Source organism: Plectropomus leopardus, chromosome 11 (genome assembly GCF_008729295.1).
Source record: "Plectropomus leopardus isolate mb chromosome 11, YSFRI_Pleo_2.0, whole genome shotgun sequence".
Lineage (NCBI taxonomy): Eukaryota > Metazoa > Chordata > Actinopteri > Perciformes > Serranidae > Plectropomus > Plectropomus leopardus.
Window position 1 is genome coordinate 29,148,060 of NC_056473.1, and position 15,445 is coordinate 29,163,504.

General features: G+C 38.7%; 1 protein-coding gene across 1 annotated transcript in view; it reads right to left on the reverse strand.

The window, feature by feature from the left end:
• Nucleotides 1-3,076: 3,076 nt before the first annotated feature.
• si:ch211-266k8.4 overlaps nucleotides 3,077-15,445 on the reverse strand; it is a 63,832-nt gene continuing 51,463 nt past the window's right edge. Inside the window, exon 15 of the mRNA XM_042496620.1 lies at nucleotides 3,077-3,571. Coding sequence (XP_042352554.1) covers nucleotides 3,505-3,571 — 67 coding nt within the window. The 3' untranslated portion in view covers nucleotides 3,077-3,504. The remainder of the gene's footprint in view (nucleotides 3,572-15,445) is intronic.

Genomic DNA, 15,445 nt, shown 5'->3' on the forward strand with positions numbered 1-15,445 from the left:
AAAAAAATTCACTTTTTTTCCCCCACTATCACTTTTTAGAATATAAAAAACCTTGAATTTTCTGTATTTCACAAATCTGAATTTATGACACCAAACTAAATGTTTCAGGGGAATTAAAGTCGGTCATCAAAACTTTGAATTCTTCGATCATGTGACTGACAGGACTTGACCTATAAGGAGAGAGGTTTGACCAATACTTCTAGCGTCTGAATGTCACCAATATAATTAGTTGATTATTTATTTATTTATTTTTAGCAAAGTAAATGATAAATAACATACTTTTTTCTATATAGGTTTTCTATATACTGCCACAACTTCACTACACCACTTGGGCAGTTTCAGCCAACACCAAGTTAAACTCATCTGGGTCATTATCACATATTTAGTGCAGTGGACGCTATGTAACGAGCACAATGGGTCCATCAAGCACAGGACTTTGACCCAGGAGAACAGTGTTTGTGTCCCATTTAAAACCAAAAGTCAATGAGTTATTTTGACTTGTAAGTTGAAGAAGTTGAAGAAGCAGAAGTTGAAGAAGTAGAAGAGGAAGAACACAGTTTTTGTGCCAACCTGCCACGCGACTCGTGCTGACTGGTGCGGACTAGGAGAGAGTCATCACAACTGTGAATCCTTTAGAAAATCCTGTCTAAAGCTGTGTCGTGTATTCCCATCTGAAACTTAACTACATACTCCTTCCTACTCATGAGAGTCGACTCATATGACTTAATTCAAAACCCCTTCCCTATTAAGATACAACGCAAAGGCTGCGCCCAGTGTCATTATTATAATATTGGCTTTTGCCCAGGCAACAAAATTTGATGAGTAAGGATGAGATCATGATGGTGATAAAGTTCTCTTGGGCACATAGTCGTGATAACACACCAGAAACCTTTTTGCTCCATGACCTTTCTTTCCACATATATTCACTAAAATCTGTTAAATACTCGTTGAGACCTTAAGTCAAGCATGCAAACAAACAGACAAGAACCGGAACAATTACTAATAACACGCTACATGTCTTACATCCTTCAGCTCCCAGGACATCCCAAACAGCAATTTTCAGGATTCTTCCTGTGAATCATCACAAGGGCAAAACAATTCTCATGATGACATATCATCCAGGAAAGAAAAGATCATTTTCAGCACCAAAATATACCCGTTAGTCATCATGCTGAAGCAAAAAAGGTGTGCTTTTGTAGTGTTAACACCTCCTTAAATAAACACATATCTTCAAAGCCGATTAACAATATTTTTAGGGGCTTATGAATAAAACAGCCGAAATGTTAATGTTTGACTGAACTGATGTTTTGTTTCACAGTCAACCTCAAAATAGATTTAGTTTCCTGTAAAGCCAGTTACAAAATATACACCAGACACTGTGACAAATTCAAATCTCTAAGCGGTTAAGGCTTAATGTTTCTCATACAGCGATGATTTCATAATGTGACGCACTGAAACTGTGCAGGCTAAGTGAACAGAGGTATGCGACCCCTCTGTCCACCCCCGCATTTCTGTCAGTTTGTGCAGTTTGCCTTTGATCCTGAACTACCGAGTCAAACCATTACAAGGTCAGAGGGTCCACTCTGTACATTCCTCTGCTTTTAATAGGTCACTACCAGAAGAATTCACACAGAGGAAAGAGGCATGGGACGAACAAAGCAGTTTAACACAGGAAGAAGAAAGCTGTTGGAGGAGAGACCAAAACGTTCCCATAATCTGTCCCTTCTTTGTGTTCACCTGCCATTTTTTTTTTTTCGGAAACAACTTTAAGTATCATTGAGCCAAGTTTCACTGTGTTTGTTTGAGGTCACACCCCTCATCCATCCACTGCAAATCCAATTAACTGTGTTTTCTCTCATGACAGTTTAATTCTAGCAGTAAATCAAGCTGTCCTATCTTGACACTGAGTGTTAATGAACTGAGACACCTGGATTTCCAGGTATTAAAGGAACAGAGGAAACAGTCTGAATACAATGTTATAGTTGTAATAGTACTGCCTATGAGATCTAACATGTAAAAGAAAAAGTCATCATATCTTAAAGGAATACCTCAACCCCACAAATGACTATTTGTATATAATTAACCCTCAAAATGCACAAATTGAAATTGCAAATATAAAATATGCCTAATGGAAACACGACAATTTTGAAAAAACTTTTTCTCTTTTACCCTGTACTCTGCACAGGTAGCCAGTTTATAAACAGCTATGGCGATGTGCTTGTTGGTAGGAAGTGACTCCCTCAGGTATGATGCAGCAGGCGCTACAAGAGGTGTTATCGTATCTCATAACTCTTCAAAAGTTGAGTGGATCAACTGGAAGTTTTGAATCCGCAATTACTAAATTGTATAAGGGGCTTGCCTTTCCATTATCACTCACATAACACGCCTACATCGCCTTCCATTGGAAATCATGATGGCTAATGTGGTGGCTGCAATAGAAATAAAGCTGCTAAATGTGTAGAAATGAGGGGAAAAAGGAGACAGACTAGGGAAAATAACAAAGAAGTGCAGAGTTCTTTGGGAGTTTTGATATCAGCCTCAGTAACTTCACATGGACATGAAAATATGCACCAGAGTACTTAAAATGCTCGGAAAAAAAAAAATAAATAAAAAGTCGAACATCTGCAATTGTTTAGGCTCAAGTTCAAGGAATGTTATTGTCAGTATTTGTATGTTCCCTAGATGTCACACTCAGTAAAATGTGGTCATCTGAAGCATTTCAACCGCTGTTTTTATCTTAGAGCATATCTGATAAAACCCAACTGACATTTGAATTTCAAAAGCATAAAACATTTTTACTCAATTAAAACGTAATAAACATAACAGACTGTGAGAACTGTCAGCACTGTCTAGCTGTGACTCATTTGATATGAGAAGCTCCAACTCAGATAATTATATGATCTGAGTGAGGTTTTGGCTCAGTGAAAAAACTGACGGAGAACTGAGGAAGAACTGAATGAAGAGATCTCACCATACTCCCACTTTAAGCACAGCGGCTCTACAGTCCAGGACAGACATCCTCCTAAATAAATAACAAGTCACCATTAAAAAGATTATCAATATTTTATTAGTGCCAACTGTGTAAGACAATAAAAACAGAGTCATGTTTAAGCTTTTATGGGTCAACTGGAAAAATAAACAGCTCCACTGCAGTGCAAAGTTGTATCAAAATAGATCTGGGCAGCATGCACATGTGCGCATGCATGCATGCAAAAACTTACACTATATATTAAAAACATAAGAAGTATTAACATACTCTAGCAAATCCTCAGGTAGAAATCTGGTTCTACAGCACTCCAGGATGTAAACATGAATTCAGATGACCTGCAGTTCGTATGCTGGTATGGACGTTGAGTCCCCTCATGGCATATACTGCAATAGGTTCCTAATGTGAGTTAGTTTGATTGAAGTCCAACTAAAATCATCTGATTTACATAACTACTTACTTCAAATATAATTAGTGCATTGTGTCACTTCACTTGTCCACTCTAACACACTTCAGTGTCAGATCATCTTGGACTCTCTGGCGTTCCTGAATGGGACACTGGCCTGATGTCTCGAAGATAACTCCCTGAAAGAAAAAGGCAAATAAATTAATAGTTTCAGAGAACAAATACAGGACAATGTGGTCAGTTAAAGTTTAGATTTAATCCATTTCAGCTTGAAGGTTATTTCGTGTTTGCCCATGGAAAATGACGAAGCTCAGCAGAGTAGTTGTGTAAACATCCAACCTGTTTTGAGGCCAGGTGCCTGATAAAACTACATATTAATGTAACAAGGAGAAAAAATATCTGTACACTGGAGTACAGCTCCCAATATGTTATTGTAATCAATTAAATATTGGGAGCTTTACTCCAGTGTGCAGATATTTATTCTCTTTGTCCAGAAAAAATAAGAACAAAAAAGGCGCAGCAAGCTGCAAAAATGCATCCTCTCAGATCGAGGCCATGGGAGTGTTTAAATCAAAAAGCTGAAAGCTCTGAAACATTTCAGATGCCACCTGCTTTTCCTTGCTTGTTTCTGATTCCCTTCCTGTTGGATATTTAATTTTTTCACACAATTACATTTCATAGCTGAGCGACCCTTGGGTCTATTATTTTTAAGCTCAATTCATGCTGCAGACCCCTGGATCTGGTCATCTCAACAACAACACACGACATGACAGCCCCTTTTCAGACTCAAAGTGAGCATATCATTATTGTCAGTGCAGCTTAACTCTGCTCCATCAACCACTTACAGCCCAGTGTGCATTGACTCCACATGAAATAAACACGGCTCACAGTTCCTTGGATTAAAATGTCTGATTTAGACTGTTGTGTGAGGGTGTGTGAGGGGGGAGCGCATGTGCCTTAAAGAGAGATATGAGTTGTTTCTTCTCGAGTGTGTTTGACTGAGTCAGTGCTGATTGGTCTGATCTTCACTATGTGTTTGAGTCAGTATGAGTGTGCAGCGATTACCCTGAGCAGGTTAGCTACGGTGGCTTTAGCTGCATGTGGTTGCAGACAGACCCAACCTGATGGTAAACAGCCATTCACTGGGGCCAGGCCTCAGTCTGGCTTTCCCACAATACAAGTCTGTGGAGGTAATTCAATGGAAGAATTGACTCTATGGTAATGGTGCTCCATGACATCGGCCCCCATGCTACACAAGCGTATGGCCAAGTCAGTCACTGCCAGTAAGCAGCACAAGCCTATGGAGCAACCAGTGAGGTGGGCCCCACGCCATTCAGTCCACAGCCTTTAAATGAACTTAGATAATCCCATTTACACCCAAAAAAACTAAAGTCCACCTAATATAATGGATATTCCCTGAGTATTCAGAATGGTACCAAAGTAAGACAACATATGGCTCAAACGGAAGAAACAATACAAACCAGCAGGAGAATAATACACCCCCTATCACCCACAGAGGTAATACTAAACATGAGACATAAAGGGCATCTTTGTCACCAGCACACAGAAATGCGTTCACACAGTCACTGGAGCAGGACCTTCATGGTGAATAATCTGTTTGGTTTGTGTACCATGGCATAATCCCTGATTCACAGAGTATAGGTGAAGTCATAGCTGTTGCTATTTCAGTGTGTTTTCATTACATTAAAGTTAATTTTGACATTTCATTTGCCTAAAAAGTTTTGTTTAGCTTTTTGAGACTGATATGTAGTTTTTGCAGAAATGTCATTTTGTTTAATTGGTTTTAAGCCTGTTTTATGCTAGCAACATTTTGCATTAGCATTATCACAGATAACCAAAGCTCTGAATGCACAGTGCCAGCTGAAAAAACAGCTTGTGTTAGGGTTAGTTTCACATCCTGGCCCAAATGTGGTCATTTCTGGCTCCTAAAATCCAAGATGGTGACAGCCAAAATGCCAAACTTGGGCTTCAAAATTGGAGTTCATAAACCAATGGGTTACGTCACAGTGGCTATGTCCATTATTTCATACAGTCTATGTTGTGTACATGTGTGCAGATGCAGTTTCCTCCCATCGAGGTGGACACCGAGACTTGTAAAAGCAATAACTCCTCCTTACAACATATACCTTTGATCTCTATTCAGTCCCTTCATTCCTGCCATTATATCCATCACTCTCATGTTACCTCTGCTAATGCATGAAAAGTGCACTTAACTGAAAAACAATACTGGCTGTAATCTGACAGTGTTGCACGCATGAGAGGATGGACACCATGCCCGTATGTCAAAAGTATGGAGCTCCATGAAAATGACTTCAAAAAGAGTGGAAGAAGGGGGAAACAGCTCGTCTGGCTCTGTGTGCCAGCAGTAAAAAAATCCCAGCCCCCACCTCTAAAGCTCACCAAAACTTGATTAATCTTTATAGAAACACAAATTCAAAAATGGCAATTTTTTAATTTTGAGGGAATAAGGCACTGTTGCTATTTCTAAATGAACAACTGTCCATGTAGTCATCTCAGCTGGTTGGTTGGTTTATGAATTCAATGCTTTTTAAAACTTTGTCAGGACAAGATGGATGGATGTTGCATAGACATTCATGAAGCAAATTACCCCACCCCTCCAAAAAAATCTGCTTCTACTCAGTATGGCAGCGCTTAGTATTTTAGCTGCAAATCTGCGTACAAAGTATGCAATAGATAAAGAGAGACATTCCCGAAAATCTGCCCTTCTTGTTTACACACAAGCATTCATAAAAATTTCAGCTTGCAGATATTGTCAACTGATTAGTTTCTGGGCTGTGAAAACGTGATAACAATCATACACCACGGATATGGAACACTACTGAGGTTTAAGTCATGATTCATATCTGGCATGCCTCTGTTATAAACATCCTCCAAACCTCTGACCTCAAAAAAAAAAAGACGATGATAACATTCATGTCTATCAGGAATTACTGAACTGAAAAATGAACACAAGTCTAGTGATCCAAACTGGCTCCACATTGGCAAATAATGTAGAGCTTTAAATAGTTTGCTCCACAGTCCTACAAACTGCTGAGTTAATATAGTTTCCAGTCATAAAGAGCCACAATGGAACTGCTAAAACATTTAGACTGGGTGTCAAGTTGGGACCACGCTACAGTGGGGTGGGAATAATTTAGACAAAGGTGGTGAAGTGACATAGTCAGGTGAGCAGAGCTCTGTTACACACACACGCACGTACACACGCACATGCACACACACACACACACACACACACACACACACACAGAGTCCTGTACGTCTATTGTGTGTCTGGTACAGTAATGGGAAAGTGTTAGCCAGGCACATCAGTTAGTTGAACAGAAGCTCAGGTTGCTTCTTTTTGCTATTCGTGCATACACATGTATAGATGCACATGTGTGCCGTAGACACACCTGAACAAAGAAAGTGATTATTACCTTTCTGCTCCAGCAGACATACAGCATGCATAATTTAAATTCAATTACACTGTAAGGAAAAGGAAACTGGAGAGAGACTCATTGATAGCCATAATATGCTGCACCAGTAAAACCATTCCTTTGCAGCAATTCGGCAAGTCACGCCAACTGGGCTCAGTTACTCAGCTCTTTCTGCCCTGACTAAGTTGTTAGCACAGAGATGCATCAGTGACACCTGACACCACTGTCAAATGCACCTCAGAGGAACAATGCGTACCTGTAGTATGGTGCTGTAAGCATGTCGACACCACATTAATAAGACTGCTAAACGTTAATAAGTCTGTAAGATTTAGGAATAAAGTAAAAAATGCTCATAACAAGATTACAAGTTAGCATACGGGGAACAACACTTAATAAGACATTTAGCTTAAAATGATATATAAATGTATTAAGGCGCAGCAAAATTTAGAGCTAAATGCTAATGATAACGTTCATGTTTAGCAGGTAATGTTTCAACATATAAAAAAGTTTGTAAGTGATGTGCTTTTTGTTGTTTTTTTGTTGTATTGTCTGTCTTGTGTCTTCTTTGTATCATTTTATATCCTGTGTGCATTATTTGTCTTGTGTGTGTCTTTTCTTTTTCTCCTCTTCTTGTACAACTTTGTCATGTCATTGTGCTGTGTATTTGTTCTGACCTGCAGAGGGACTGCAGATGCTTTGAGATATAATCTGGTACGGTGCATCCAATGGCTAACATTCATGTTTTAAACTGTACATGGTCCCTTAAAAAAAACAGCAACAAAAAAAAAAACATATAAATGATCTCTAATTAATTAGCACAGAGAACAGTCTGAAAGTTCACAACTATAGTTCAATGTGCTAACATACTAACATTTGCTTATCAGCACTCAACAAATATAATAGTTATGATATAAACCCAAAAGAGGGATCACATTAAAATTTTAACTTAATGATGGCGCTGGATGAAAAGTATAGTTAAAAGTTATCATGATTAATCCCGAGGCGAACATGAATGTCTGTACAACATGCTGCTAAAGAGTACTGGTCACAACTGGAACCACATAGTTTTGCTTCATGAATGACTAAAACATTTACGTCAATTATCAAAATTGTTAATTAATCAGCTAATCTGCATATCCACTAAGATCTCTATGATGGTATTCATGTTTGAGTTGATTTATCAGAGTTATGGCATTGTTCTGAGATTGTATGTATGTCAAAACCTTTAATGACAGGACTCCAATAGGCAAAACTACAACTGGCAATGCACAAGAATGTGTCTTGGCAATGAAGTTATCTTTTGCAGATCTTTGTCGCAATAAAGTGAGACTCCATGACTTTACTGGAGATAACTACATAAAATCAAAGGATGAAATTGGAAGCTAACTTTACCTCAGTTACTGTCAAACAAGTTTAACAAAAAATGACTTAAGAAATGACCTAAGGTGAGGTCTGAACTCAAACATCCTCTGTGAGAGGAGAGAGGCGGGTTAACAGGTAAACAATGACGTGAAGATATTATAGGAGAGTTGAATTGGGGGCTTTGGGTTTAACATGTATCTGGCTCTTCTTTGATGGTACTATAGGTTAGAAAGAGGACTCACTGAGGCGATTTCTTATTGCTGTTCTGTCAAAGATTTTTTTTAACTTGCCTGTGTTCTTTTTATTTAACATTGGTATGTTCATTTGGCAATTTAGCGACAATCTCTGCCTTTGACAAATAAACAATAGACTCTATCATTCACCACCAACCTTTACAGCCCCATCACCCTCATCCTGTCCCCAGCAGGTGTTCAAGGTAGGACACAGCGGAGACCAGATACAATCTTAGATACGGGCTAGAGGAAGTCCTGGGAAGTTACTAAAGACTTCTAGCATGCGGTTCATTAAAAGCAAATAAAATGTAGATCAGGGTAGGTTAGTAGTAAGTTGATATCTTACACTGTTTCCACTGTTCTCTTAACAGTAATGATAGTTTAATTCTACCTTTACTACATGTCTTATGTTACATCTCTGAGCCTCTAGGCAACTCCGTATTGATCAAGTTTGCAATAAGATACAGACATCATCAGCGAGTTCACTTTACCTTTCCCATTACTGCCACACTTGGAGCCACAGGGGAATCTTTTGTCTGATTCTTACACAAACTCAAGGAGATGGGGGACATTACTGTAGAAGCACATTCACTTATTGTCCTACTCCCTCAACTGCAGGAGGTCTCAGGGGAATTCCTCTGCTATTATACAGGGTAAACAAAGATGTGATTCTTTTGAATTTCTCTTTGCTTTTCAAATATCCATCAAATAACTTTCTCTAGTGTTTGAATATCTGTAGTTGATGCTCTTTTCTTTGTCAGTACAGTCATTCTGTCAAATGTTATTGTCAAGTTATAGTTCTTATATTTCATTTTAACTACCTTGCTGTTGATATTGCTACAAACACAAAATATCAAATCAGAAACAAGACAAAGAGGCAATTGACTCTGCAGGGCTGTGTTTAACATCTTGTAGGGTTACAGGGGTGTTAAGATGCTATATGTTCCAATACAACTCTGACAACATCAGTGAGTCTATGGAAGTAATGACAAGCTTCATTTCAATGCTTGCAAATAATATAATCCCCACAGTGACTGTATGGTCACTTCCAGGTCAGATTAACGGGTTAATGGATCATCCGTGCTACTTTGGATGGCCAAGCCCAGTCGCAAGAAGAAAGTGTTGGTATTGTAAGTTTCTGCAAAGCACAGATTGGTTGCAGTTGTGTGTTTTACATGTATTAAATCAACATTTCTAAAGTGACACAGTATATAAGCTGACTTTGCCATTGGGAGGTAGAGGAGTTGATGGAGGGCTTGCACCATGGCGAGATGCCGGCCAATTTACAGACCAATGTTTGGGGCCAACACACAACAAAACCAGTTGTTTTTAGTGAGTCATTGCTGCATCTTCCAGTGGCTGTTTAACCACCAAACATTTATTGTTATTTTCTCATTATCATTTTTTTTGTTGCCTTTATTTGATAAGACAGCTTGAGAAAGGATGAAAGGGTGAGGGAGAGGGGACGACATGCGGCAGAGGGCAGAAAGTTGAAATAAAATCTGCAAAAAATCAAGACTGCATTTTCACAAGCTTTTTTTTGCCACTGGATTGCGTGGCCCTATTGCTGGTTGAGGCTCCAGACTTGCTACAAAAGATGTGAAGGAATACAAGGTGTCCTATAGGCTGAGATGTTTTGTCAAAGTTGCTATATGGACTCGGTTCCTATTGAACATTGACCTTTAAGGAAATTCTCTAGAGTATGCCACCACTGCGATTCACTGTGCATACTGGGAAATATGAGAGTGTGATAAATAAATCCTTGAATCTTGCATGAATAGCTGCACAAAAACATCCCCATTCCCTTTGCATCAGAAGACTTGGAATCTGCATTGTCCTTTAATCCCGGCTCTATTTACTTTGCTACTTTTAACCTTGAAGGCCCTTTTTCCTTGAAAGTAATTAAATTTGACCTTTTCCATTTACTGCAATGACTAGCATTCAAACCAATCCTTTCATTAAGATTGTGGGTCAGCAAAAAAAAAAAACCTATACATTTTCCTTTTTTTTTCTATCAGCAATGACAGCTCCCTTTGTTGCACTGAAAGAAATAAACAACAAGCCTACCTCACACAGCAATTTATTTTTAATCTATTCAATTTATCACTTCCTTTCACTGCAGGCATGGGGGGGACCCTTTTCATTCAGCTTTTAGAAAAACAGCGAGGTGTGGTCCATTCATGGTTCACTCACTTTTACATTTATACCTGTTGGCTTTTGTTCACCTTTCTAGATAAACAGCAAGGCGTGGGCCAAAGCTGCCATTCACTTATGCTATACCTCTGCCTTGAGGCTGACCCCCTTTCAATGTAACACTCTGTTTATACATGTACAAGTTTAACTGTAATTATGTGACAAGCATGATAAGGGGTTACCCAAAGTGGTCACGTTTGAATTGGTTTAAACTATAGTAAGGAGCTTAAGAAATCTGAGTAGTCTTTATATTGGCTATAATAATAACTTATTAGACAAGCGACTGTTTAATAAGAGGTTACCTTGGTTTTGGACAGATATATCAAAAATGAAAAGAAGACTTGGAAACAAAAAGAGACATTTAGACCACAAACTGGAGTTGACAAATGCCAAAACCTTCAGGGGAAATAAAGTTCAGCCAGAGTTTAAAAAGTTAATTCACCTCTGCTATTGTATTTCTCTTTCAAAACATACAGGCTTAGGTTTAACATGTTCTTTAACAAGTATAGTGTGTGTGTTTATGTAAGTCTTGAGGCTGAATCTTAGATCAAGCAAACACTACAGTGTGGGGTATCAGCGTGAGTCTTGTTTTTTCACTCCTGTGTGACCTGAAGAATGTTATCGTTGACAAGGGTAAAGCCTGCTGCAGTGGCAGTCAGCTTAAACACACACGCAGACCAAACAACAGCCGGCCATCGCTGGGAAATCTGGAGTGATGTCATGAATGATTAAGATTACAGTGGTGTATTGTGTCAAGAGAACAGCGCTCAACACAAAGTGGAGAGCACACATGCATATTTGATGAAATCTGAAAAAAACAAAAACTGAGCACATCAACAGAAAAGGGCAGTAATGATCTCATTATCAATTAAAACACTCACATTTCACATTGGTTGAGCCCGCCATATTATGCAACAGGTTTTACGAACAGGTGTACCAAATATCACAGTGTCTTAATATAATTAAATTGCCAGTAATGGATACAATTATTCCTGTCTTCATGAAATTACAAAAATTATAGTAAATTTGATAAAGAAAGTAGTAGCTTCTCTTTCTGGGCAACAAAAACCTTTCAATTAGAGCATATTCACATCCCATATCATCTGATAAGCCTTTCCAGATCACTTTAAAGTACATGCAGCTGAGATGAAAGCTGCTCAACAAAAGTCTCTGTGTTGCATAATGGGTCCTTGAGCCCCAAGTGCATTCACAGTTTCCACTGTATCAAGAAAAAGATACAAAATAAAAGCTCTGACAGGCGGCAAAATTTAACAAACTCAGTTTTTTCTCAATATATATTTAAAATTAACCCTGAAGTTTACATGTGATAAAACGCTTGACAGGTGAAAGGCAAACTGTGTAATAAAGGATATGCCCATTTTTGGCCATTGCATTACGTTCTCATGAAAAAGCTACTCCCGTCACATTGTTATAAAATGTTCATTATAGAATGAGCTTAACTTGCTCAAAGGAGCTTTATGCAATGTTCACAGCATATCTATGATGGAGGGAGCCAGTGGCTAACAGCTAACCATGCTAACTCCATAAACTGGGCACTAGGCTTTTGCAACCTCTCTGTCCTGATATCAGCGGTAACCATCATATTAGCACAGTGCAGAGCGCAAGTGAGAAACTAGCCAGTGGGATACACTGACAGGGACTCAAAAGCACATGCGACATGCGACCGGACCATCTACCACAACAATGAACAGAGAAACAGAGAGTTCAACTCACACAGGTAGGGTGACTTCATTTGCTGATAAGGATGCCATTATTTTACTTTATCTTTACAAAGGAAATAGTGATATGCCACAATATTTATGTTCTAAATGCTGCATACAGCTCCTTTATAGGAAATATATTTATTTGTTTATTTGTTTAAAAGGATCCCTATTAGTTGCTACCAGGGCAGTGGCTAATCTTCATGGGGTCCCGCTAGTAAAATACCAGCATGAACAAGAGGATAACTTATAAATGTTGATTAATGCTCCAAAAGAAAAGGTGGTTGGCTAATTCCTGTAGCTGGAAAGTTTCCCCACAGTTAGATAGATACACACTAAATTACAAGAGCTAATCCAGGGGATTATCTTCTGTGTTTGAAACATAAAGAAAAAGATTTATGATACATTTGAGCTTTGGAAAGCTTAAAGAAGCTTCTTTTTTCTGTTCTGTTTCCCAAATCTCTACAACTGGCTACAATTTATACACTAGGACCATTGTTGAAAATCCAACATTTTTTCTTTAAAGTATTTCACCATCTGTAGTTGTAGGTCTTCCACTCTGCACGTTACTATAGGGTAATTAGGCCTTGCCGATAGAATCTATCTCATGTATAGATGAAAAACAAAACAAAACAGTAATTTACACTATTTAGAAACCAAACAGTGAGTTGATAATACATTACACAGTGCACAATGGATTTATAGAGATTATAAAATAAAGAAATTAGACTTTTTATGTTAAACTACAGTACATTAAAAAACAAAGCCATTTGTTTGTCGTAGTCAGGGGAATGAAGGTATCGCTTGGCTGGTCTGAGCACCAAAAACTGCAGTAAGGCCTCCGCTGTTCCTTTGTTTCTTTAAATAGGCTGAGCTGTGTGTATGTGTTTGATCACTCATCCGTCTTGTGTCCTCACCACCGTGTTACATAACACCACTACACCTGCATCTTAACGATTCCCTTAACAATGGCAGAGGTGGTGTGCATGTGTGTGTACATCCACCCATATGCTTGAATTTGCCTGATTAAGAACTTTTCATGCATATGGCCATAATCAGGTTTATTTTTGCATCGGGTTTTATCACACGAAGCATGCACAACTCAAAGGCACATCAGCATACACATGAACAACCATGTTACAAAACACATGATCACGTATAGAATGTTAATATAGACTGATGGTATAGATTTGTGTGTGTGTGTGCGCGTGTGTGTGCATTTACGTAAAACATGTGTCCACAAACATTTCCCCAGGGAGAGGAGATGAGAGGTGAGTACAAGACAGGAGAGTGGCTCCCACACTGCTGAACATACAGCCTACAACCCAAGAGGATCAGATGACAAGCTTCAGCCAACACACACACACACACACACACACACAAGCTCATGCAGTATGCACAGACATGAATCATGTTTTTGTCTCTTCATACCATGTCTCTCACACATGCCACCTACACTGGACACACTGCTTGGCCTTTGTCATTAAAGGCAGTACGAAAGCATTGACAGATCATGTCAATGACACACACACACACACACACAGACACACGCGCACACACACACACACACACACACACAGACACACGCGCGCACACACACACACACACACACACACACACACACACACACACACACACACACACACACACACACACACACACACACACACACACACACACACACAGCCCCAACACTTCTGGCAGGCTGCAGGGGTCACATATGTGCAGCTGCTGTAACGTGGGAAAAACTATAGCTCTAATTGGTTCAGTGACTTTATTCTGTACCCTGCACACAATGATCGACTTCATACAAAGGAACCAAACTGCTGGTTAACCTTCACAATTTTTGCCCAGGTGGACAAATTCGCATATCAGGGCTTGGCAGTAATGTTTGCCAAGTTGCCCTTGGCAGCAATTTGGGGATATCGACAGCCAATTCTTGGATGTTTGTTGCCATCAGTGGCAACCACTTTTTAAAACATAAAGAATATTGACAATAAAATGCAAAGCATACACCCCAAAATACATTGTAAATATTTGTTTACATTGATGATATTTAAATATTACAGTTAAAGTCAGAACTAGAAGCAGTGGACAGTGGTCTCATGACAATGCTGCAATGCACGTTGTTTTATTTACATGCATGTGGAGGCATTAGAGACACAATCAAAAGAGGTCAAAAGGTCCAGAAAATAGAAAATCTGCCTTGAGCGGCAAAACATATTTGAGCCTTATAATAAAGGTACTGGCCTAAATTCTAGTCTAAAAAGTCTAAATTAACTTATCAACATTACTGATAGTTTGAAATGAGCATTCATTATCATGTTTTACTGCAAGGTGGCTACTATTTTTTGGGGTTTGGAATCCATGGACAGCCTAACTAGTGATATGGCATCTTTGAGCTAGATGGAAAATTTCACAGCAAAGCATGTAAAACAACACCTCGATAAGTGACATATCAAGTTCACTTATAGGTAGCACATCCTAAAAACTGAAGCAACACAAGCTGGCAGCCAAACGACATAACGAGGTGGAGGCTGAAAGAGCTGACACACCCATTTACAGGCAGATGAACACCGCCATTTGTAAAATTAATGCCAACCGAAAGGTCCTTATTGTACTTTCCAACACCTATTATGTCGTGCAAAAAAATAATAACTCTTTACATCCTTACCTCATCTGCTGGATCTTCTAATTGTGTTTATTATTTTATGTCACATTTTCATTATTAAGCTGACAATTACTAAAAATAAAAGGCTACTAAAAATGGCAATCATATTCAGTTTCAGCAACCAAAAGTTGACGCCACTTTTTAAAAGTTAGTGTTAAGCCCTTTACATATGCAAGGATTATAAGACATAACAAACCAGATATAGATTTTAAGCCAGCACTTCTTAGCAAGATCACTCCCGAAGCAGAGATCACAATGACAAGCTGTTATGTCTCCTGAGAATATCTGTCTATTATAATTTAATACAAAAGAGATTAAAAATAAATCCTTTAATAATTCAGTAAGTGAGCCATGTCATTGTAAGACTTAATTAAGAAACCTTACACACCCTGTTTCTGTAAAAATATGCCAAAGA